Here is a 25,885-nt window from a genome sequence, read left to right as displayed (position 1 = left end):
TCCTTATGGGTCCCTTACAACTCAGCATATTTTGTGATTCCTCCCCTTAACCCACGCTGGCCGCTGCAGTGCTCAGTGCACTCCCGCTGCCGGCAAAGACGAGGACGGGGGCGAGCACACCCGTTCCTCCGCCAGCCTGGCAGGCTGATGACAGGGGAGGAAACGAGTTAATTCAGCGCGTTCCTGCCGGCGCTAGGTGAGGCGGGGGATGCCCGGGGGGGCGGGAAAAGCCGGGAAAAGCCAGCACAAGCCAGGCAGGGCGGGAAGCTGCCGCGGGGGCCGATGGGTAACAGGGGGAAGGCGGTGGCTTCGCGCGCGCCCCGGCGGCAGAGGGGAGGGCGCGTGCGCGGGCCCTGCCCGTTCCCGCCCCAGCGGTCGCCTCAGGCGCGCGCGGGAGCGGCGGCCATGACGGGCCGCGGCGAGGGCGGGAGCGGCTCCGCGGCGCCCCGCGCCTGGCGGCGGCTCGGGGCCTCGGCGTGAGGGCGGCTGTGCGCCCTCCCTCCTCCAGCGCCTCGCCTCGGGGCCGGCCGGGGCAAGGAGGAGGGACCGGGCGGACATGGCCAGCCCCGACAAGTGGGAGCGCCTGAGGCCGCTGCAGCTGGACACGCTGCGTGTGAGTGAGGTACATGGCGGGCGGCACTGGGAGGCGCTGCCTGTGCATGGGGAGAGGGCGGGACGGCGGTGCAGCTGTGCTTCTGCTGCCGGAGCTCGTCAGGAGGCGGCCGAAAGCCCGTCCTACATCCCTGGGCGGGAAAGATGCGGCGGGCCTGGCAGCGTGGTACCCCGGAAAGAGCTGTGGGATGCTCCCCTCCGTCGTGGCGTTGGAGCGGGCTTCCCGGGAAAGGTGATACAATGCGAAGGGATGTTTTTTCTTGCCAGTGTTACCTATAGCCTCTTAATTGAGCTAAGTATGTTGTAGCTAAGTATGAGAAAAAGGGATTACAACTGTGTTTTCTCCTCTAAACGTCTGTGATGTTGAGGTAGTCATCTTACATGCAGCTGCCACCACTACTTCTAGCAATGCTATGAAGTAGCTAACAAAAAAGCCTATTTCGTAAAACTTTTAAAAATCTGCTACTTTTTTTGGTTTATCCTGATGGTGTGTACATTTAATTTTGTGAAACTTCTTCAAATTTATTACTGCTTTTTTTAATTAATCTTGACAGTTGGGCTAAATGTTACTTGGTAGTACTTTCTTAAAGCTATGAAAGAGTTCACATAAGTTTTTGGGTGGGTAATTGAAGTGATGATTGTAAGAAGCAAATCGTGTTTGGCGCAGCTTCTTTATGTAGATATTTAGATGAGTTTTCAATGGGTGATACTTTCCTGAATCAGCTGCTCATAGACAGGGAAGTCAAAGATGTAGTAATTATTAACAGCCTTGGCTGTAATGGGCATGGAATAGTGGGTGTTGAGGAATATATCTAGTATGGGTAGCTCAGTTTGCAGGCAGCTGATGGGTGGGATCCCAGGACAAGAGGCCATGGACTGCCAATCCTTTGGATAACAAAAGGGCACAGAGATGGTGGCACTGCCGAGGTGGATGGAGAGACACAGCAGGAGCAGAGGACTCAGGGGGAAGAGGAAGATTCACCTGGGCAAACTGTGAGAGTATAAAAATGCAGAAGTTCCTTTATTGTGGATCTGTCTTTGGAGGTACCTGCTTGAGCTGTTTCTGTGTTGCTGCACCATGAATAAATTGTTTTATGGAGAGACACCTGAGACTCTGCAGTGGAAAACCTGGGGTTGAACCAGTGGGGAAACATGGCCTGATGGTGTGAGTGTGGTGTGTAGGGAGCCAAGTGGGCCTCCCAGTAGCTCACTGAAGCTGCCCACCATGAAGGGGCTTCAGTCCCAGCAGTGATAGCCTCTGTCACTGGGAGTGTGACTGCCAGAGAGTCTCATGAATGGTCAGACAGGGAAATGTTCTTAACAGTGGGATATTCAAGGCCCTGAGTATAGTAAGGAAGGCTAGTAGCACAGTGCAGAACCTGGCTTCCAGCTTATTCAGTCTTCAAGACTTCAGTTTATTCTGTCAAGAGGTAGTTGAGATATTTGAGAAGGCAACTTCAGAAGCCAGAGGAGCTGAAGAGATGGAGGTCAGTATGGAGAAATACATTTCATCATGACACTCCCGGCAAAAAGAACATACGCTGGATAGTCTAAAAGGACAGACTAAAGAACAAGGATAAAAACTGTCTGGACATGGACATGATGATTGGAAAGCCAGAGTTGTTGTGTTGAAATTAGCAAGGAATGTCAAAGGTCACAGTATTAAAGAAATTTTCCTGTCTGACCATGCAGGAGCCACTCTTGTCAGTCACTCTCACACCACCTGAGCTGGGATTGAGGCCCTTTTGCAGCTGCACCCCCACACTCACACAGTCAGACAAGGTCCCCTCACCAGCTCGACCCCAGGTTTCCCATAGCAGACTCTAAGACATCTGGATCCTTAAAATAACTTGGTACAACAGCTCAAGCAGGGATCCCAAACAAAGGAAACCTTGGGCTTGTATATCCTGTTAGGTTTTTGTGGTCAGGTTTTGATAGCGGGGGGAGGCTACAGGGTGGCTTCTGTGAGAAGCTGCCAGAAGTTTCCCTCATGTCCTTCAGACCCAATGCCAGGCAGCTCCAGGATGGATCTGTCACTGGCCAAGGCAGAGTTAATCAGAGATGGTAGTAGTGCCTCTGTGATAACATACATAAGAAGGGAAAAAAAGTTACTGCACAGTTGTAATTGCAGCCAGAGAAGAATGGAGTGAGAATATGTGAGAGGAACAACTCTGCAGACACCAAGGTGAGTGGAGGAAGAGGAGGAGGCGGTGCTCCAGGTGCTGGAGCAGAGACTCCCTACAGCCTGTGGTGCAGCCTGTGGTGAAGCAGCTGCACCCCTGCAGCCCATGGAGGACCATGGGGATGCAGAGATCCATCTGCAGCCTGTGGAGGAGAGCTAGGCTGGCACAGGTGGATGCCTGAAAGGAGGCTGGGAACTTGTGGGAAGTCCACACTGGAGCAGGCTCCTAGCAAGGACTCATGGAGAGTGGAGCCCATTCTGGAGTAGGTTGTCTGGTAGGACTTGTGACCCTTGACCCTCGCTGGAGCAGGCTGTGCCCTGCACCCAGGACTGCACCCTCAGGAAAAGTGATCCACATTGATGCAGCTGGTGGAGGAAGAGCTGCTGCTGTGAGATAGACCCATATTGGAGAAGTTCATGGGAGGCTGTCTCCTGTGGGAGGGAACTGCACACTGAAGCAGAGGAGGGACTGCCCTCCCTGAGCAGCAGCAGGAACAACATTTGATGAACTGACCATAACCCCCATTCCTGTCTCGGTGCACTGCTGGTGTGGAGGAGGTAGAGCTTGGGAAGGAGGGAGGGGTGGGGGGAAGGTGTTTTTTTAAGACACGTTTTACTTCTCATTATTATGCTCTGGTTTTATTGGTTATAAGTTCAAATTAATATTCCCCAGTTGAGTCTGTTTTGCCCATGATGGTATTTGGTGAGTGATTGCTCCTGGTCCTTAGGTCAACTCATGAACTTCTTGTTACATCTCTCCCCTGACCACTTATGCAGGGCAGTGATAAAGCAGCTAAAACACTACATACCCTCACAGTGTTAAGCGTGCCAAAGCCTGGGGATGCTCAGCTCCTTCTGTCTCTGAATGTCCTGTCACCTGGCTGGCAGCACAGTTCACGGCGTCTTGCCTGGGGCTCCCACCGTCCAGAGCTCAGCGTACAGCTCGCACTGCAGCTGCACCCCGAGCTACCTGTACTGAATGTATTCTTCAAGAGTTACATCAGCAGTAAAGGGGGGGAGGATGGGATGAGGAACCTGCTGCTAAATGGGGCCGGTGATTTAGGAGGAGTAAAGGCGTGTGAGGCTGCCGTACTCGGACACTTTCCATGGCTTTTCAGATCGGATGTCCATTAGGCTTTGTGTCTTAAGGAATGACCAGCGACAGAAAAGTGGCAAGTTAGGAATCTTCTTGTGAAAGCTGAACCCAAACAAATCTGTAAGATCCTCTTGGGGTACATCCTGAGAGAGCTGGCTGATGTCATTGTGAGGTTGCTCACATGACTTTTGAGAGGTTGTGGAAATCAGCTACAGCTTAAGACAGTCTCACTTCAGTCCCTTTGAAAGCCATGAAGCAAATTTCCTTGGAAACTATTTCTAGGCACATAAAGGAGAATGTGGTTGAATAACCAGCATAACTGTACTTGCAGCCTGATTACCCTTGCTGGTGAAATGACCAAATTTGTAGATCAAAGCCATGGATGTCAACTACGTTAGCTTTATCAGGACTTACTGAAAGTCTTACCTTCCTCTTGAAGTTGGGAAATTACAGATGGTAAAATACCACACAAGTAAAAAGTCCTTGGCTGGACCACCAGGAACAAAGAGGAGTGGTTAGTAATTCATACTTCACTCAGAAACATTATTCTTTTCCTCAGGGGTCTGTCCTAGGGCCTGTCCTGTTGATAGGTGGAGGATGTGAGGTGCCCCCTCATGATGTTTATGGGCTGGAGGAAGGGGTCATCTATGACCTCATAAACTTCAACCCAGGAAGTTGAAAATCAAGTGTCAAAGTCTACCTGGGCCTTTACCCTGCAGTGGTGCAGGCTGGGGGACCACCCTGTTGAAAGGACCTGGCTGTCCTGATGGACAGTGGGTTAAATGTGCACCTGCACTGTGCCCTGACATTGAGGCAGATGAGGCTGTCTTAGCCGGAGACTAAACAATAAATTGAGGGAAGTGATTCACCTTCCTTACTTGGCATGTATTAGGTTGCCCTTGGAATGCTGTTCCAGATTTAGGCCCACTAGTGTAGGAAGGCTGTTAATATCCTGAGGGTGCTTGTTAAGCCACAGCAGCCCTTCAGTAGAATCATACAATATCCTGAGTTGGAAAGGACCCATAATTGTCAAGTCCAGCTCCTGTCCAAGCACAGGACAACCCCAAAAGTCACACCATGTTCCTGAGAGCGTGTCCAGAGCTTGTTGAATTCTGTCAGGCTTGGTGCTGTGACCACTTGCTTGCAGAGCCTCTCCCAGTGCCTGACCACCCTCTGGGGGAAGAACCTTTTCCAAGTGTCCAACCCAAACTTCCCCTGACACAGCTTCATGCTGTACTTGCAAGGAAGTTAACAACTTTAAAAGCTGGCCAGATACTTCACAGTAGTACATGATGGGAGACTGAAAGGAAATGGCCATGAATTGGAAAAAAAAGAAGCAAGAGAGGTTGCAGTTTGCCTGAGCATCAGCGTGTTCAATAGTGTTTCCTAATTTCAAAAACAGAGTGAGTTGTGCTGAGATTAAGGGCTGAAAATTCTGGCAGGAATTAAAGAGCATGTATTCCTTCTATCTGGTGACACTTTTTCACAGTGATAGCTGTTGAATTGTCAGACCTGTGATGGCTTAACATCTAAAGTAGATTTGAGGATTTCTTCTGAAGAAGCTCCCCCTGTAGATAGCATTTTATGACAGATTGTTTTTTCCTTTTTTAATTTCCTCAGGCACCAATGATCGACCTGAATGTGTACAATGATGCACGGCATGTGAAAAGTAAGTTTCTACGTTTCATGTGTGAAAATTAATCTTGCAGTATTTCGTGCCTTTCTACAATGTCAGTACATGCTGTAGACAAATGAAATATTGTAATGTATTTAATATCAGCAGAGCAGGAGAAATGCTGAACACTGACTGAAATAACAGATGTGAAGCAAAACATTCTTTATAGTTTCTCTTCTTCAGATCTGCTGCAAGTATACTTTCCCACTGCTGTAAAGAAAATAATGCACAGGAAAAGTGAGTTAGAGAAAACTGGAACAACATACTGGCAAATGTTGGTTTTCAACTGGTGTTAATAAATGCGAAAATAAACTTGAGTGAATTTCTGGGTGTTGGGGATTTGTTTATTTTCTCACCAGTTGAATTGTTTCACACATTTCACAGTAGCACAGTCCAAAACTGAGTTGTTGGACCTGTCACTTCGTGTTAGAGTGCACAAACTTGCAGCCATGGAATGAGTGTGATACATTAGGAGTAAAAGTACGTGTCTTATTCATTGTGGGAAAAATACTGATGTTTGAAGAGTGTTTTCTAGGGAACTTTGTTTACACACACACTCACCTTTTCTTGAAGCATTAGACTGGAATATTGCTCAGGGACACAGGTTGATCAGATGAAATACCTGGTTTGCTTTACAGGAGAAAAGACAAGTAACAGCAGAATTTGACAGTCTTTCATTGACTGGCATCAAATGAGTGTGTGCATACCATGAGCTTTTTGTGCCTCAAAAATAGGTGCTTTTTTGTGCTTTTTGCATACGTAAATAACAATTTCTAGTTACTCATCAGTGACTTCTGCTGTTTCTGCAAATATGTTGGTAATGGATACACACAGCACAGGGATCTCTTTTAAACCAGGGTGTCAGGGTATGTGTAGATCTTTGTTGTGTTAGTAAATCAAACAATGGAATGACCAGTTCTTTTGCCCTGAGACCAAACATTACAAGCAGAGTTTGTCTACATACTAAGTTCTTCAATTCCTGAAGAGATTGGTCATGTCCAGGCTGAAACAGTCCTGAAGCCAAGCTGACTCCTGAACCATACCTGATGGTTACATGGGAGGTCTGCTGGTTAAAATGGACCAAAAGGTTTTCTCTGGCAGCACTTCAACACTATCTATAGTTAACCAGAGGTTTCGTTGGTATTTGTTCAGTGATCCGATCTCAAAGTCCTATAGAACATAAAGTTACTCAGCTGTTAATATCCATACTAGCAGTGTGGAGTCATGAATGTTGAAAGCATAAAAATGCATGCTTGCTGTTTAGATGAAGTCATTGCAAACAAATGAAGGTATGTGTAGTTAATAGGCTTTATATAATGCCATTGCAAAGTTAGCATTAAAAACTGCGGTGCTTCCAGACTTTTATCTTCATTGTTACTTCATCACCATCACTTTTTTAAAGTAATACTTCATGCTTGTGTAGTAGCTTACCCTAAATATTCTACCAAAACTTTACAGCAACTGTAGAGGCCAAAAGGCCTCGATTTGATGCATCCTTGGGGCTTTTGACACGAAGATTTATGGCTCTTCTCAAAAAAGCTCCAGATGGTGTCCTTGATTTAAATGAAGTAGCAGCAACGCTTGGAGTACGAAAACGAAGAGTGTATGACATCACCAATGTGTTGGATGGAATCCACTTGATTCAGAAAAGATCTAAGAATCTTATCCAGTGGATGTGAGTAGGCTTTGAAACTTCTCGTTACTGAAACAGTAAATCCCAATAATGTTGAGTAATGTTAATAACTTTGAGAGTATTTTTAAGCATATTGAATTACTTCTCACAGATATTTTAAGTTCTTCTGGATCCTTAGGCTGTGTGAATTACCTAATATGTTAACACGTATCAAGTGCAGAAGTACATGGAAGCATATTTCAGCAGAGTAAAGGATGCCAGAGTTCCTTACTCCTTTCTGTTAGTATACTTGATGTTTAATAAACAGGCTTTTATTTATACAAACTACTAGACAACTTTCGTATTCTTCTAGAGGTAATAATCTTGACCAAGTTGTTGGAAAAGCAGCAGAGCAGCAAAACCTTAAAGATGAACTTTCTGACTTATCAGACATGGAAGAAGCTCTGGATGAATTAATCAAGGATTGTGCTCATCAGATATTTGAACTAACAGATGACAAAGAAAATGCAAAATATCCTTTTAACTCTTGCATTACTTTAACACATCATTTTGGTTGCACATACGTATCTAGTAAGAAGTGTAGGCTGATAGCACAGGTATGCAGTACTGCTTGGTAATGAGTTTTATAATAGCAGACTTTTTGATTATTTTGTATTTGGGAATGCCACTCGTGTGCCTTGCTTTGCAGTATTCTGGACAGTCTGGCGTGTCCTCAGGGGAGTGCTGCTTGTGTGACCTTTCCACTCCAGAAGAAAGAAGTGGGGCAATAGTCTTAGTACCCTGACCATCACCTTGTTCTCTCTGAGTTGTCTCAGGGGCAGGTGAGATCCAAGCTGCTTAGTGAGATGACAAAGAGGACTCAAAGTGGAGTCCGAGAGGCCTGTTGCCAAGGAGATATAATGGTATGTTGGTTGTGTCCTAATACTGTTCTCTGTTGAAAGAGGTTCTGGTGCAGTTTTGATTTTCAGATGGGTTTTGACAATAGAAAAGAGATTTTAATGTATCACACAAAGATTGAGTTTTGGCTTCGGGTTACAGTAAAATATTATTAGCTCCCTTGTTTGGCAAGATGTCAGGGTATGTGCTCAAATGGAATGTGCCCATTTTCTTTACACCTTACTGGTTAAGAAAATAGTTTTATAGTGTGCCAAGAAATTAGTTTCATGCTATTACAAAATAGAATGTAGTTTCTGAAGGACAGAATTCCCTCTGCTTTGTGGACTTATGACAGCATCTGTGAAAACTGTTTGGGGATTTTTTAACATTGAATATATTTTTAAAAGTTTTTTTCCTTCCAAAAAATACAGAAAAGTATTTTTCCACTTGTTAGCTGATACTTCATTTTATAAAGCTAATATTAACCTCAGCTGAATTGTTGATCAATTTTCTTAAGTTGGTATTCTGCCTCAACATATCTTGACATCACACTCTTTGCTTCTGTCCATTAGCAAATTACTTTACAGAATCCTTGACCAATGTATACACTAGCTTATGTGACATACCAAGATATCCGAAGCATTCAGGCATTTCAGGAACAGATTGTGATCGCAATCAAAGCTCCAGAGGAAACCAAATTGGAAATACCAGTTCCTAAAGAAGTAAGACTTAAACATTTCTCCTAAGGGAACAAAAGTTCTCAAATTTGATTTTTTGCAGCAGCAGTCAGTAATTGACTTCCAGTTTCTTTGTCATGCAGATATCAGTAGTTCATTGTTCTTGTGTTCCACTAAACAATGCTGTAGGGATAATAGTCCTAGAAACTTACTTGCAGTATTTTTCTTTTTACCTAAATTATTAAGCCATAAATGTATCTGAGCTTTAGTTACCTGGTTTTGCTAGAGAGAATGGAACAGCTGTAATAAAGTATGCAATGTACAGTATGGTTGGAAAAAGAAAACATTTTGTCACTCTGGTAGTTCATATCTAGAGGGATATTTCATGGAGTGGGGCTGTGCCCTGTCCTCACCCCACGGTGCAGTACACAGGCTCCATTCTGGTCTCACAGAGGAGCCGGACCTTTGCCCACTGCACCCAGCAGTGCTGCACCTGCTTAGTGGGGCCTGTGTACTGGGAACCCACTGTTGGTAGTGCTCTAAGAGGACAAATCCTGGAAGTCAAGATAACAAATAGAATTTTAATTCTACTTTCTTTTTTGCGTGAGCATTTTTGATAATCTTCTTAATTGCGTAGTCATTGAAGTTGCCTTGCTGTGTGCGCAGAAAGGTAGGGATATCTTAGGAAAAGGAGATGAATCAGTAGAACCAAAAGAGTTAGATCCACTGCATAGATCTCCAGTACTTCCCCTGGTCAAAGCAGCTGTCTCTTATCCAGTGGAGATGAAAAAGAGACAATTTCAAAGGCCTCCTGAAGCAATAAAAAGACAGGATTGAAAAAGTTGTATATTAGAACAGAGTATTTTCTCCATTGTGCTTAATTCTGCACAATAATTGTCCTACAAATGTATGTAATAGTCATAATTTATGTGGAAGTAGTAACACAATTTTAAATAGTTACGTCATTCCTGTATTTGTTCTGTTCTTAACCTATTGTCTTTAAAATATGTGCAAAAATAGATAAGGATGTGCAAGATTTGTTATTTGGATTATATGCAAGTTGCTGTTTTATAGGATCACATAGAAGTACATGTGAAGAGCACAAAAGGACCCATTGACGTGTATCTGTGTGAGGTGGAAAAAGAGAAGCCAGGTGCCAACACTTGTGAAGATATGGATACTTTCACTAATGAAACTGTTCATTCTGATGAAGGTAACATCCTCGTTTTACAATTTATCCACATGTAGTAGGTTTTTTTTAAGATGGTTGTACCGTTCTGATTAAGTTGTAAGCTGAACTGTTGAACAAGTATAATTTTCTGAGCATAGTTTGTGGGCCAAGATGTATGGGGGTGAGTATAGGAAATGCCTACAAGAGAAGTCTCTGCTGTTGTGTTACCTCACAGCAGCAGGAGGTCAGAGAGTCAAGCACATGCATATACAGCAAGGCACTCTTGTTCCCTGACCTTTTCCTTCCTTTGCTCTTTGCTGGTTTCCTGTCGGAGCTGCGCTCTGGATGGAGCGCTGTGTGTCAGTTCTCAGCTGCTGCGGTACAGAGCCCAGCTCAGCTGAGATTGTTGCCATGAGAGTTACAATGCTGTTTTGAACGAGGCTGTGCTGCTGCTCATTCCCTGCCCTAAGGGAGGGCAGACAGAAGAGGGGATGTAGTATTTTAATCTCCTAAACCAAGATTGGATGGAATATAGAGTCTGAAGAACCTTAGTGCTACAGGATGTTGTGGCTTAAAAATAAATGTGGCAGGAATTGCAGTAGCTCAGAACACAAAGGAAAAATTATTTTTAGCCAGTGCTGCTTTATAGTTGAAGGGAAGAGTTTTTCATCCTAGGCATTTTTTATTTTGCTTGTGAAATAACTCAGAATTGTATTTTCTACAATGACAGTAATCATATTCCTTTTTTACTTTCCTTTCAAAGTGAGATCTCCGATGGCAGAGAAAAAACCATTTGAGATGCTAGATTAATTACAACACAAAAATCTAATACAGAATGTAAATATCTGTATTATAGGGCTTTTCCAAAGCTGCTTGGATCTGCAAACTTCGTAACCTGAAATGTTCTAAAGTGTTTTAAAAAACCAGCAGCGAATTGGTTGAGTGCTTTCACAGGATTGCTTATCTTCCCAAGTCAAAAGACAAGAGTTTCTGGAGTTGCTTTTAGGATCTTTGTTTTCTTAATTGCATGTGATCTAGAGAACTTTGGGGAAATGGTCTTTTTACCTTATAATTTTAATCAGAAAACATAGATAATAAATTACTTCCAAGAAGGAGGGTTGGAAAACTATTTCTGGAACAGTCCACAATCTGTGTGAGAATGTATAAAATGAAGAAATGCACTTTTCAGTTCTGAGGCTGCACTGCTAAGCAGGATTGTCAAATACGAGTGTAACAAAGAACTGGTGTATTGGAAGCCTTTGTTAAAAAGAACAAGATGTAAATATCCTGAGAGTTATGCCTTACACTGTGTAGGTGCTGTTTGCATCCAGCTCTACGTGAACTGTGGTATCAGCACTGAAGTGAAACAGTTGGGCTTTGTGTACATACTTGTATCATTTCTAGGTAGTTACTTATGTAGATTTATTGAGATGGTTTGCATTTCTGCCTTTGTACAGCAAAGAAATAAAATAAGCTTACAAAAATATTAAATAGTCTAATGAAACATGTTGGGTTGCCTTTGCTGCAATTCACTGGGTGACTACAAACATTTTAAGCTATGTGAAAATTTAAAATCTGTTTTACATGGTGCTGTCAGATAACACTTAGATCTGGATCTTGTGATACCACGGTACTGTAGCAGTTTTCAGAAGAATGATCAATAACTACTTAAATTCGTCCCTTCCAGTTTCTAGAGTTTGCATACAGCAGAGCTTTAGCTGAGTATTGTGATGTCTTTGTGGCTCAGCTTGCAAAAATGTGTAAAATACTTAATGAATGTGACTATATTCATCCATGTTTTGTGTCCATAAAACAAAGCTGTGGAATTTGGATACTGGATTTTCTAAGGGAGTGAACTGTCACTGTACAAATGCCATGCTTGGGCTCACTTCATCCCAGTATCAGAAAATGTGCACCAGATGTTTCTGTAGGGGTGAGGTGGATGGGGGGTGGGTTGGCAGGTTTGATTTTAAATGGGAAGTCCAGGTCCTTGTTTTCCTGATCACACAGTATTGACAACTATACATCTACTCACAAGTGAGAACAACAAAGCTAATAAAGCCCTGAATGTTTTAGCCAGCAACTCCACAGCTATTTTAGACAGATGCAGTGAAATTAAATGCTCTATGTTCTACAACACAAATAATGTGGGGCAGGTGGCACTGATGAGCTTAAATATACCTAAATACAGATTGAGAGTTAATTCAGTTTCCCACAAGGTTCACTGATTCTGTAAAATGCATTGTAGTATACTATGCAAATCGGGGAAAAACACCAAGTGCAAGCTTGTGTCAGAAAGTAATTTTGACTTTTTTTTTTAGTGTCCTACCAACTTCCAGCTCCAGAATACAGGACTTCAGTATAGGATACTATTTTTTGTTGTTATGAAATTCAAACTACAGGCTGTTCTGTTATAATAATAAATAAAAGCAAAGTGACAGCACAGTTAATACATAGAAGACAGTAAAAATGAGGAGGTGAAGCTGGGAGTGAGGATTAAAACTAAGAAAGCATTTTTTTTGCACAGGACAATTGTCCTTTTCCTTCAATGACTGGTTTCTTTTCAAATGCCAGACTCTCTATTTGATGTTTCTGTTTTGGTGGGTGGGGAGGTCTGTGCTGAAGAGAAGTATTGATTCCCCCCTACACTAGTTCAGCAACTCAGGACAATGTTTGCCATGAAACGTGTAAAAATTTCCAGCACTAACAACTAATTACGAATGCTGTATGTTGGGATGGGTTTTTGTTATGTGATCATAAAATCCTCAAATAGTTTGGGTTGGAAGGGACCTTAAAGATCATATAGTGCCAGTCCCTCTGCTTTCGGGCAGGGATGCCTTCCCCTACATCACGGAATTATTTAAGTTGGGAAGAACTCCAAGACCATCAACTCCAACCTTTGACAAAACACCGCAACATCAACTAGGATCATAGCACTGAGCATCAGATCCAGTTGTTCCTTGAACTCCTCCAGGGATGGTGACTCCACCACCTTCCTGGGCAGCCTGTTCTAGTACTTCTCAATGCTTTCAGTGAAGAAATTCTTCCTGGTCTCCAACCTGAACCTTCCCTGGTGCAGCTTGGGGCCATTTCCCCTCATCCTGGTTGCTCAAAGCCCCATCCAACCTGGCCTTGAACACTTCCAGAGATGATAATGCATCCACAGCTTCTCTTGGCAACCTGTTACAGTGCCTCACCACCCTCATGGTAAAGAATTTCTTCCTAATATTTAGTCTAAACCTACCCTCTCATTCCTACCCATTACTTAGACCTTATCTGTAGAGTAAGGAAGTATATTTTTACAAAATAACCATCTTAAAAATGTTAAGGAAGTCTCTTCAACATCAGAACAGTTCATTTAAATGAAACATTAGGATTTTTCTGATTTTTCTAGCTGTGTAATTAATTTTTTAACCACACAATTGTCACAGTGAAACAGGAGAAGCTGTAATATGACAATTATTAAGTACATCTGTTGTTTTAATAGTGCACCTTCAGTGGAACGAATGGACTTTTGAAGATTAAACCACTGTTGTTACTACTTGGTTACGTACAGTGTTACCCATTGGTGATGCTGGAAAACAATGTACTGTATAAGCTCAGTGCGCTAACTAGCTGAAAAGATTCAACCTGGACTTGAAAAATTCCTGAGTGATGCTGAACTTACATGCAAGTTACAAGCTCACTTGTAAATGTGACCGGACCTAACTCTGAATTTGTATAATAATGCTTGATTTTTTTCTGAGAGATTATTATTTTTGTTGAGTCCATATCTGTCCATTTTCAGTATATTTGTATGTGTAAGAAGCTCTCTTGGCTATTTGAGGACTCTAATAAATTAAAAGGCTCTAATAATCTTTTTGTCTTCCCTTCAATAAGAATGGCTTAGCATCTAAATGCATTAATCAGCAATAGCAACAACCAGGATCCATAATTATGAAATGCCTGGTTTTGCTGACTCTGCAATTGAAACAAGTGCTGCAGGTTGCCAGTTCAGCCCTTATTTCGTGTGGGAAATCACGGAGTTTTCAGATGTGAACGGCAGTTTTCAATAATGTGATTTTTAAAGAAGAGAGAAGATCCTGCAAAGAATGTCTGTTGGAAAGCACTTGAAAGCCAGCAGATTTCTTCATTTTGAATAATCTTTTTAGTGTGCGTGAAGAGCCTTATTTATAAGCATAATTGAACATTGATTGCAAAAGTCACTTTAGCTGATCCTTGTCAGTGGCAAAGTTCACCTGCTGGCCAGGCCATGGGCTGCTCCCAAGTGCTGAGGCTGGCTGCAAGCTCTAAACCCTTGTGTTCTGTGATCCTGGTGCATGGGCTGGCCCTGGCGCCCTGCTGAGACCTCAGTAACTGCTGAAGAGTTTATCTGGAACACGCATCTGCTGTTTTTGGGTCCACTTCTGATCTGCCAGGGGTAACTTTTGAGAAGTGTGTTGAGGCTAAAATCACATAAACTACACTTGATTGTATAGGCTATATACATCTACACGAGGTTCTCACATAGATGTTTACTGAAGGATTGCCATACTCGTTTGTCAGAAAGCATGATCTATGTTCCGAAGGAAATCTTAATGATGTTTGCAGAGAAAGGGCAGCCTGGTTCTGTCCATGTAAGGCATCTGTGGTTCCTTCCCTCCCTGCCACCCCGCTGCAGGCAGACAGCGGGCGATCTGAGGGCCTGGAGCACCATGTGGACATGGGCTGATGGAAGCTTCTCACCATGTGATCCATGAATGAGGTGGTGTTTGCAATTGCCTCTGGATGGGGTTATAGAAGACAATCCTAGAAGCTGTAACAGCAAATTCAAAGATCAAAGGTCAGGACATCACAACTCTTACTCTTTTATTGACTTGTATTAGGCCACACTGTGGTGATGCATTCCCCCCACCCCGGCCACACTGTGATCTCAGAAATGCTCATTAGGCCTCAGCCTTGACAAACAGCAGGTGGCTGAGCTCCTCTTGAGCTTATCAGAAACACTCTCCCAGGAACTTGTGCTGTCTAACAAGCTCCTGTGTTTTAACGAACAGCCTTGGAAACTTATTTTTGTTGCCTGAATAACAACCTAAGTGGAATACTATTTTTGTTATCAAACTTTCAAAGAAAGTTACCGACCTGAATTGCTGCAAGGATGGAAAATTACTATGACTAAAGCCAACTCTCTTGCAACCCTATAAACAGCAGTCCAAAGTGAGACCCTTGGAGCTCTCTTGGACCACAGTGTGCTGTGACCAACATCTCCCTCTCGGGGCCAGTGAACTCTCAAGTTTGCTGTACTCGGAGGATCGCCAAACTGATGGATCCTGGACTGATACACCGATTCCTCAAGGCTCAACCATAGAGAAGATGCAAAGGCATCCGACGTGAGTACTTCCCTGAACTTGACGGGAATTTTTCACAGGCATATACCTACTACAGACTCTTCATGTTTGTGTGCATGCTGTGAGAGACTGAACTTTTAATGGATAATGACTCAAGATACTCTCCATTTGTGGAGACACCAGGGTGCATTGTTGAAGCCTGGTTTGGAGGTGGAGGAGGTGAGGTTTTGGATGTGCAGTGGTTAACCTCTGCTCTGATAAGACTGAGGGTGAATGATGTGCTATGAGTGAGAGAGAAGACAGGTCCTGTGGAGATGGGATGGTGCCTCCTGTCATGCTAAGGTGCTCTCCCTTGTGCATACCACGGGGTTGTAGGGTTCACTCAGTGGGGCTCCCTCCTCCTTCCCTCAGGAAAGTACCAGGACATTCATGTTGGGCTGAGGGTGTTCGTCTCTGCTGATGGGCCATAATTGACTCAACTGCTGGTGTGATGGGCAGCAGTGTTGTCTTAGATGATGCCAAGGACATAATTCCGTGATCTGCAACATTACACCATCCAGTGTGACGCTCCCCACCCTGTGGGAGGTACCTGGGCATTCCCACCTGAACCTGAGTGACATAAACCTAATAGATGTGTTCTGCAGATTATCCTGGGGGTTTTTCCCCACCCTTTCTTTCGGACTTCCCTAACCACCCGAAGGATCCAACCTGCAATCACCATTTCAGCCAAGACTGTGGAACAACAAAGTCTCATCACAGGGCCTATGGGTGGTGAGATCTTCACAGTCTTGCCCTCTCTCCTTTCTTTTCCCCTGCACATGTCCTTGGGTGAGGTGGTTGTGCTTTCATATTGCAACACTTTCATGTTATGTTACTACAGATAATAACAACCAAAATTGTTATTATACACACCTGTTTTCCTCTGCAACCGAATTGTTCTATAATGAGCCCTACATGTGTATATTTACAAACACTGATAATTCAGTGTCATTTCACTCTAATCCATCCCAGGGGATCTATTAGCAGGAGCCTGGGCTACCTTCACCTTCTGCAACGGGTCATATCACATGTGAGTGTGAATATGACATAGCAAATGTACTAGGAATGTTCTAGATTCTTAAGTACTTTCAATTTGTAGTAAGTCAGGCCTGTAGGTAAGTTGTTATATATTAAATTCTGCATGAATCTATTGCTAAATTGTTTAGCTTCAGTTATCTATTAAGTACTGTTAAGTTTAAGTGTTCTTAAGATTAAGTGCTGTTAGGTTTTGTTAAGTGTTGTTAGGCCTTTAGGGATAAACTCTTGCTGAAGTCCTGGCTCAGTTTAGCGCAAGGGTTCACTATGAACCAGCAGGAGGGTCTTCTGTATTCCTTTTTATCCTTATCTTTTCCTATCCTTTTCTCTTTCCCCTTGTCCCCCCAGACTACATGTAGATACTTTTGGGTTTATTTTTGTTTGGATTGGTTGATTTTGGATTTTTGTTTGCTTTTCCTCCATCTGTTTTAACCATCTAGTAAATAGTAGAGTGAACCTTGCCAGCAAACTTTGTTGTGTTGTCACTTTTATATTAAACCTGGTTTTGCTGAATCACTTTGCCAATGATTCTTTAAGCAACCTTAAAACACTCATTTGTGACATATTTCAGAGCATCCTTCAAAAAGAAAACTTGACACTTCAAGAGAAAACTTCATTAATATAAAACTTGCAAGAAGCTATTCAGTTAAACAGTTAGCTATTTAGCTATTCAGCTAAACAGTTTTGTTCTCAGTCTCTTGTAGATCCTGATGCAAATCCTGCACAGAACTGCCTTTAGACAATGCAATATTCTTTTTCAGACAGATGAGCAATTTCGATGTTGCAGCTGTCATTTTCTAAGCAATTCTTTCCCCCCCAGCCCCCCATTCATAACCATTAAAATGTCCCAAGCAGGTTACAGGCATAGTTATTGCTTCTCTAACATGCAGCCTAGGCACATGAGAAATGAAACAAGAACTGATAAAATTCTTGCAAATTAGGAAGGTGTCAGATCAGATACAAAGTTTCATAAAGCTCAGAAAGGGAAAGGTTGTTCTTATATATATTTTAATAACAAGACACACTAATTTTTAAAAGGCTTGCTGGCTCCTAAATCTAGGATAACATTTGTGTGCACAAACTGTGACCTTGACATTAGAAGAGTTCAATTCCAAATCTGAAAAAAAAGTTACCTGTCAGAAGAAAAGTTCAAAATGCAGTAAAAACATTTCAGAATTTATTTGGATAATAAAGTTTTAAAGGGGATTCTACCAAATATTGCAAGTGGTAAAATTTTAGTGTGGCATCTGGAATAAGGGAAGGCATTAATGCCACTTTGAAAAGGACACATGGTCGGTATGTCTCATGTTGTTATTGGTAAGATCCATCCTTGCAAACTATGATGAGACTGTCTTCTGCCATTCTCATCTGCTAAGCTATACTCTGCCTCTGCTCTTGTTCTGGAGTGTCCAGAAAATAAATTGTATGTAGAATGAATGAATGAACCAATGAATGAATGAACCAACAAATGAAGTTACTCCCATTTTCCCAAGATGAGAATCATGAACCTTTAGACCATTTCTTCCTGACCATACTGCAGCTGCTTGAGTGCTGTGAGTGACACCAGACACTCTGCTGCTAGCTGGGCACTCAAGGATCAAACCAAGCTTCCCAGAAGTCAGTTGTGATCTTTTCACAATCCCTAAAACACCTACAAAAACTGGACAATATCCACACACAGCCTCCATCCCATACACTAAAGCAAGTTGCACAGAATTCAGTCAGGAGGTGAGAACTGTGATTTACTTGATAATGCACTCCCCACAGATCGTCGGAGAACCTTTTTACCAAGCAATGTTCTCACTATCAATGCCAGTAATACTTTGTGTAAGAAACAATTCCTCACAAAAAAATAATCTTCCTGGTCTTAGAAACAGCTTCAACCTCAAATGCCCAGCAATGTGTGTGAGCCTTCAGGCTGACAAGAAGCTATTGGAGGTGATGATTTCTGTATTTATTCAGCTGAAGAGAAAACAAACACATTTGAAATGATGCAAAATTATCCTGTCCTGGAAGAATATTTATGAGGGAAATACAGAGATATAGGATTAATTCTTCCTGTGATTAGAGGTTAAAATAAAGCAAAGTAAAAGCTAAATACTGTGAAAACGTTAGCATTCGTCTCTTTTGAGATAAAAAAAAGACTTAATTGCAGATTTATCTTGAAGAACTGAATAAAGTGATTAAAACAAATGCCAGTCTTTCAAACTGCCAAAGTTGACATATTGATTGTCAGTCTTCATGCAGAGATTAGTAGTTTTGATTTGTTTGGAAAGTATCAAAAACATTGATAACCCTGGGCCACTGAGAAACACAAAAGGCAAATGTGGATTAGTGTGTATTTATTTATTAATTATATGTTTCTCCCAGTCTGAAATACTCTAGACTGTATTAAAAACTTACTGCAGATTGAAGCTCAAGAATCCTACTTCTTTTCAAAAAGGTATTAAATTTGTGACATTAGATGATGATTAAATTCTTTAAAACAAGTATCTTCCAATCAAGATATACTTTATTCTCCATCTGTAAAATGCTGTTCCTTTATACATGGAGAAAGTATAAACTGCTTGGAAAGAAGGGGTTGGAAGGTTGTCCAGATATTGTCTGTATTCTGTGTATGTGTCTCTGAGGATCAGTTGCCTGGAAATGAAAACAAGGCAACAGTAATTGTTTACATAGATGTTGCCTAAAGACTTCTCAGGCATTTATGCTCTCTCTGCTGACTTTATGCCAATTGTCCATCTCTTAAATTGACACATAGAGCTATGTTTGGGGCATAAGGAGGGAAGTCTGCAAAACAGCCTTTATGATTTGGAGGGAAAATGACACAGAACTACAGGGGGGAAAAAAATCTCCCTAATGCAATTTAAAAAGCTTTTTACCACCTTTGAAATCAAAACCTGATCAGGATGGTGTGTGTTCACTTGATTGCTTCCAATCAGTTTAACAAAATCAAGGTTCAACTAGAAACAGTCATTCAGCCATGTGCTTTACTGGCAGCAAATGGTGGCTTTGAAATGGGCCTGAGTTCAGCTCTAAGTATAATTTACTCAATTGTTGCACTTTGATATTTTTGTACAGATAATTCTTAGTTTAAAAGTAATAATGGATTCACAATGGTAATACTGGTAGTACAGGTGAATTACTGAGATACAGAGCTACCATTATCAGATGGATGAGATATGTAGTTTCTCTTTCCATACACAGAAAATCTCAGTGTGGCCTGTCCTTTAGGACAGTTTTACTTACATATAAACCCATATCTCCTTTCAACACCACATCCTGCTGCTATCAGGCAGCTTGCTGCCTCTGTGCTGTGTCAATTTGCAAAAAGGGGGGACTGTCTTGATCTCCTTTGCAAACTCTGGTCAGTTCTGCTCTGCAGTGATTCCTAAGAGTGTACCAGCTTCCCCAGGACCCTCCATAGGATGATTGTCCAGCCCCAACAAAGGCAATCCCCGGACTTGCTGTGCTCCAGGAAGTAATCATGGAGGGTGCCCTGGGACAGCATCCTTTCTGAAGACAGCACTGGAGACCTCTCCACCATCTTTAAAAATGTTATCCCAGGGCTCTCATTTTTACTGCATGTCTTTTAACAAATTAAAAAGCAAAATAAATTCAATGTTCCAAACACATAAACATAATTAGCATCTTAGTGACAATTTCAGTTGAGAAGCCTAAGTGTACAGATGTACAAATAAGTGTTCCTTATGTTTATTTTACATATACTTTTTTGTTTGGTTTTTTCTTCCTTTGGTATTCTATCAGTCTTGTACTAAAGAGACAAGAAATCTGAAACATTTGATTAATCTTCAAGTATAACTTGTCTTTTTTTCAATGATGACAAAATTGTTCTCTCTCTAGGTTAAATAAACTGATATTTAAAAAAGCTTAGAGACAGGATTAACCCTTTCCTCATATCACGTCCCAGTACATTTGTTTTTTACAGTGGCCAGTGAAATGGGTTCATCCTTCCAGTATTTAGGCTTGTGTGAAACAAACACTCTATAAACACCCTGAGCTGGTGTGGAGTTTCCAGGGAAACTGGTGAAACGGAAAAAGGAAGAAATTATCTGCCATTTCTTATCTGTGTATGTCAGTTCCCCAGCCCCGCAGAGGACCCAGCTCCACAGAGAAGCACATCTACCCCTGCTGAGCCCGGGGATGCCAGAGCTGGTCCCGGCTTCCCGGAGGCTGCGGGGCCACTAGAGGGATGTCTACAACCATCCTTCCACGGCTTCTGAAGCGCCAAACCAGCACTTCACATTCCCGAGCAGCTGCAAATCACACACGGCATCAAACAGCCCTTAGAAATGCTGCAACGAATGTATCAGAGGGCTGCTCGCCGTGGTCTAGGCAGAGTATTTGGACACTACCAGTTGGAAAGATGAGATGCAATGCTGGAGTGCTACAAGGTCCAAGAGAGCTGATCAAATATCATACAGTCATGGATTCACAGAATCATTTAGGTTAGAAAGGACCTTGATAATAATCTAGATCCAACCCCACCTTGTTCTGGTTGAATAGTTTTAACACTATTAAGATCACTCTTTAATGACTACATCTAGTTACATCCTTTTTTTCCTTTATTTGTTTCCAATAGTTTAGCTTGTATCTAGTGGAATGGTGCAATCTATTTAAACTGTCAACAAGTTAGCACTAGGCTCAGTGCAAAAAGTATTTTATTTTTTTATTAGTTTATATTAGTTGACTAGAAAAGCATGAAAATGTCATAGAGAAGAGTTCCCTCTCCTACAGGGATCAACTGTTGGAACTGATAGGATGAAAGGGGCTGCAAAAAAAGGAAAATATGGGTATACTGAAGAAATAAGCATTAGTTCTAAGTGCTACCTTGTGCACTCCAGAACAGCATATGTAAGGAACCCTTATTTACTACCCTGGGTAGATGAGTCGAACCATTATATTTAATTACGTTTATTAATTTTAAAAAATTAATTCATGTGGAAAAGAAGCATCATGGATTTTAAAAGAGGTAGTAGTTAGAATTGGATTATTTATTTATTTATTTTAATAGTTAATTCCCTGGAAAATGTGTTTTCGGTCATGTCTAAACTATTTGCTTCAAATTTGCTGAATAGTTTTGGCTGGAAAAAAAACAAAGGGGATAAACTGTTGGAGGAAAGTCCCCAGTTACCCAACAGCTCAACGATCAGAGCATTCAGTCAGGTAGCAGACACCCATTAACAGAGGCTCTGCTGAGGCAGGCCACGCTCAGCCCTTCCTGTGACCACCTTCCTTTTGTCACAACTTCGAGGGATGGGGACACACCTTCCAAGGGAGCAGGCTGGTTCCCAGGGTAGGAAGCCGTGCTTCTCATGCTCCCCCTTGCTGACCCAACAAACTTGGTGCCTTTGTGCAGGTCAGCAGCTTCAATTGAGGAAGAATTTCCTCTTTCTCCTGCTTCATGGATACCGAATCCTTGGACAGCTTTCTAAGAAGTAGAATTCTGCTTTGAATTCCCTTGGACAAAAGTAGGATTTCCTTATTCTAAGTATATCCATGCTATGACATTCTTTCAAGCATCCAAAACAAATATTCTACATCAGATTAAAACATAACATTTAATGGTTCATGCAAAGAAATAACCTTCAGGTTATTTTCTTTCAGCAAGGACACATAGTCAGTTTAGTTATGTTCAAACTGTGCTGATTTTTATTACATTCACTGCAGTTCTTGAACAAAAATGCAATTTCCACCAAGTCTTTAAGTGATCATGAAATAGTTTGAGCACCTTCATGAAGGCTACCCTATGCTCCTTACAAACCCTTATGTCTGCAGCCACATAAAGAACTGAAAATGACATTGAGAGCCCCTGACTGCAGTCCCTGAGGTACCAGACACCACATCTAACAGCCCTTTCAAAGTGCACTGATACACTGCAGGTATTTTCTTGCTGCCTTTACTTGCATGAAGGTTGTACCAACCCCCCCCATCGTAAATAGCTAGAAACAGTCTTATTTCCCACCTAAGCTTGTTCATGGCCTTGCATACTTGCATATGCTCTTCTGCCAGCATTGTTCTGTAATGTACAGAGCTCTTAAACTCCTTGGTTGCTGTCTTTGGTGTATCTGTAGACACCACCATACACTCATTCACCTCTGCTGGATCTAGAAAACGGAGTTATTCATGCCACTTCACATAAAACAGGCTGCTTTGTTCCTTTATCTCTGCCAAATTCCCATTTTCAGTTCCTCTTCTCCAAAACAGATAAATTGAACTATTTATGCCCCGGTGTTTTCACTTGATCGTGCCCTACCCTATCTCGCTTGAGAGAGGGATGGTATACAATACCATTTATACTTCTTAATTCCACTTTTTTGTTGGCTAACGTAAGCCTGAAGTACTTCTCCTCAGCTATTTCCAAATGGTAAGTTCCCACATTACATCAGAATTTCTTACTAGTCCCCAAGGGCACATCTCTCTATAGACTGTACCATTCAATAATGTCCTGTTTCTATCATTCCCATCATTCAGCTGATCCAGATCTTCCAAGTAATATCCCAACCCTCAACTCTCTATTGATGTTATCTTCTGCAAACAGCCACCATCAGCAGCACACTCCTGGATTTCACGCTGGTAAACAAACAGGTTCCAATTTCAAAAAGTTAAACAAGATGGACCAGGACTGGTCCTTGTAATTCCTACCAGTCCAAATCTTCAAGGATTCAACTAATACCTACCCCCCTGTTTCACCCCATAAGGCACTGCTGTCCTACATGAAGTGAGCTTGTAGTTTGGGAATAGCATGATACCCTTCAGAATGTTTTATTCTCCTACAAAGAATGTACATGGAAAGGTCCTCTAATAATTCCCACTAACTTCAGCCTTCTCTTATCAAAATCTTCCAAGTTTTCTTCCAATTTGGTTGCAACTACCTCTTCTAATACCTTAATTTTTCTTGTCCATGTAGTGTTTCATTTTAATATTGTCCCCCATCACCAAAGATTGGAGCAAAACTGACATCACCTCTATGCCAGATTCTTCACACAGTCATCCCATTTACTATTTGACAGTCAAGTCAAGTCTAGTAATAACAGTAGTTAAACATACTGTCCTTGTTGGACAAATGAACAGATAGAAAAGTCGTATTTTTTCCAAGCAGGAAAAAATCCATTCAGCCTGCCTTCCTTCCTTCCTTCCCTGCTGCTTGACTCTGATGCTGTTTAAATACAAAATGTCATTTCTCCAAGACTCTAAACCCTTATATACAAAGCTGTGTCTTCACTTGCGCACTCACAACTTTTCTTATTCATATCTTACAGCCCCTGCAAGATCCCTGAGAGCAGGCACAGCAGCTGTAGTTGTTTACACCCCAGTATCAGCTGGCTTGATTTCCCCACAATTAACAGTAGCTAAGACTTGAAGAAAAGCAGATCGTAGGAATGACAGTGGTAATGCAGAGACACATAATGTGGGTATTCAGAGATGCACACAGAACCGCTGCACTAATCATCTTTTTTTAGCTTGTTCTATCCAAGTCATCTTCTACTGGCATTTCTCCCTAATGGCAGGGAGCATTCAGTGCCCAGGGTTTTACTGTCACTTTCCAAGCCAGTTCCTGCATACTTATGGCAAAAGGCCAGACCAAAAGAAGGATTGATTAGGTCCCTACAGTGGTCCTTACACCAAAATCCAAGATCACAATCCAAAAAATACTCAATAGCTGTCTAACTGTGAAGGTCACTAAGTTTGCTACCTACCTCTGCCTCCATCCTGCTGAGTGCTCTCATCAAAAGGCTACAGAGCCTTTTCTTCCTGGCATCCCATTTCTTATTAACGCAATTTTCTGCAGGAAGACTTGTTCAGCAGAACGCATCCTTAAAGAGGCAAAACCACACACCAACCCCAACCTGCAAGATAGCGTCTAGGAACTTTATTTGGAGGTGTACTGTGCAACAGGAATTGCCACAGGATGGAGAAAGGAGAACATGTACATGGGTTCTTGCTCTGCTAAAGAATTCTACTTCAGCTCAGGATGGACATGCTGGTTCAGATTATGTCTCATCTAGGAAAACATGGGGCTTTGGCCACATTTCTTATAAGTCCCATTCGGTACCCAGTTGGGACCCCTTCCCGATTCTCCTCAGACTTTCTATATGGAACCTATTTCCCCAATTCTGGATTTTGGGTTCCATTTTGAATAGCTAAATGTTTGATCTTAAATACATAATAAACTATCAGAAATGCTTTTGTTCTTACAGGTATGTTTTCACTGGAAGAGATGGTCACAGGCATGCAAGTGACAGGTCTGAATCAATCCCTAGTCCCCTTGCCTAATTAAAAGGAGGCAGAGATAGCTTTGAGACGCTCTGGCCAGCATTTCCAAGGGACCAGCAGCCTTGTACTCCTGCATGTTTCTGATTTTTCAACCTTTACAATGTTTCATGTAAAGGAATTGTTAGAGATAATGCTCACAGCAGAAAGAAGAGTGGCAGAAGCCCTCCTCTGCTCCAAGGTACTGTGAGGCATAAACAGCCTACTAATAGCAAACCAGCAAGAATTTCATAAATCACAGCAGCCTCTCAAACTGCTGTGACTTACACCTATGAGCCACAGAGCCCTAAGCTTCACCTAAATGCACAAAGCAGCAAAGGAAAACTCGAGGTCACTTTGTCCTTACTCACTTTGTCCAAGCTACACTTACTGCAAGTTTCCTCCTGAGACTTACAGCAGAGAATCTGGCACATCACCATCACGTAAGCATTTCAATTAACCTAGATTCACAGCTTCACTTCTGTCTTCCCAATGCATCCAAGAAACTATGAAACTACCTCATTAACAAAAGCAATGCTATTTAGCTGGGGAGGATTATGTAAGCAATTAAGAGCCAGGCAGAGACCAAGTCCTGTGTTATCAGGACACACCCAGGCATTGTGCAGCCACTTTTGATTCACACCTCCTTTTCTTGATTCTCTGGTATTTGTGCTTAAGATACTGAATTTAACACACCAACAGACAGTACCAACTAATATTTCTGTATTTATCAGCTATATATGCTGTTTGAAAAAGTGGGAAGCAGCTACCTGGCACAGCCTCAGAGACAAAAGTATATCCCTTCCCAAGCAGAACAGTAGATATAGGCCTTTACCTACAAAGCTTACCAGATGAAGACATTTTCTTTAATATTTGCTTGATTACTTTGGTTTGCATTTAATTATACAGATGGCTGAGTGGTTTTGTAATTTTATAGCTGGCCTGTGCTAGTAATTGATGTGGTAGTGTCAATCTTACTGAGGGCTGGTTTGGAAATGCATGGGGTTTGAAAAGCTGCTTGTATTTAAAGCATCTAGTTACGATGCAAAAGATGCTATACTATGAATTAAATGAAAGAATGTTAAACAATGCTGGGAGGTTTTTTTGTCCCAAGACAACACTGGAATCAGTATATCAACAATTAAGTGTGTGGCTGACTTTGCAAGTCCTTCAAAAGCATAACATAGATACACAAGTTGTGTACCTTTCTTCCTGTCCATTTTCAATAACCTAAAATGAAGAAAAAGTTTATTTTTAATCCAGAAAAAAAATAGTTTATTAACCTTCA

The 25,885-nt window shown here is 42.0% G+C and overlaps 1 protein-coding gene across 8 annotated transcripts; it reads left to right on the top strand.

Moving 5' to 3' along the window:
• The first annotated feature begins 432 nt into the window (after positions 1-432).
• On the top strand, positions 433-20,217 carry E2F6 (E2F transcription factor 6). 8 transcript variants are annotated; one of them, XM_039568728.1, is made up of 7 exons: positions 433-613; positions 5,511-5,559; positions 7,105-7,240; positions 7,551-7,709; positions 8,682-8,796; positions 9,826-9,964; positions 15,110-20,217. In XM_039568728.1, exons 1-7 carry the CDS (start codon positions 557-559, stop codon positions 15,157-15,159), a joined length of 705 nt encoding a protein of 234 aa, XP_039424662.1. In that variant the 5' UTR covers positions 433-556; the 3' UTR covers positions 15,160-20,217. The 8 variants fall into 8 exon arrangements, with proteins under 8 accessions (XP_039424662.1, XP_039424659.1, XP_039424661.1 ...); XM_039568725.1 differs by having other exon boundaries at positions 7,024-7,240; XM_039568727.1 differs by having other exon boundaries at positions 433-622.
• The last annotated feature ends 5,668 nt before the right edge of the window (positions 20,218-25,885 follow it).

Source organism: Corvus cornix, chromosome 3 (genome assembly GCF_000738735.6).
Source record: "Corvus cornix cornix isolate S_Up_H32 chromosome 3, ASM73873v5, whole genome shotgun sequence".
Taxonomy (NCBI): Eukaryota; Metazoa; Chordata; class Aves; order Passeriformes; family Corvidae; genus Corvus; species Corvus cornix.
This window is presented reverse-complemented; position numbering and strand designations above follow the sequence as displayed.

Coding starts and splice junctions, on each gene's coding strand:
- E2F6 (XM_039568723.1), top strand. CDS start 557: ATGGCCAGCCCCGACAAGTGGGAGCGCCTGAGGCCGCTGCAGCTGGAC. Junction 623..5,510: donor ACACGCTGCGTGTGAGTGAG/GTACATGGCGGG, acceptor TAATTTCCTCAG/GCACCAATGATCGACCTGAA. Junction 9,965..15,109: donor AACTGTTCATTCTGATGAAG/GTAACATCCTCG, acceptor CCCTATAAACAG/CAGTCCAAAGTGAGACCCTT.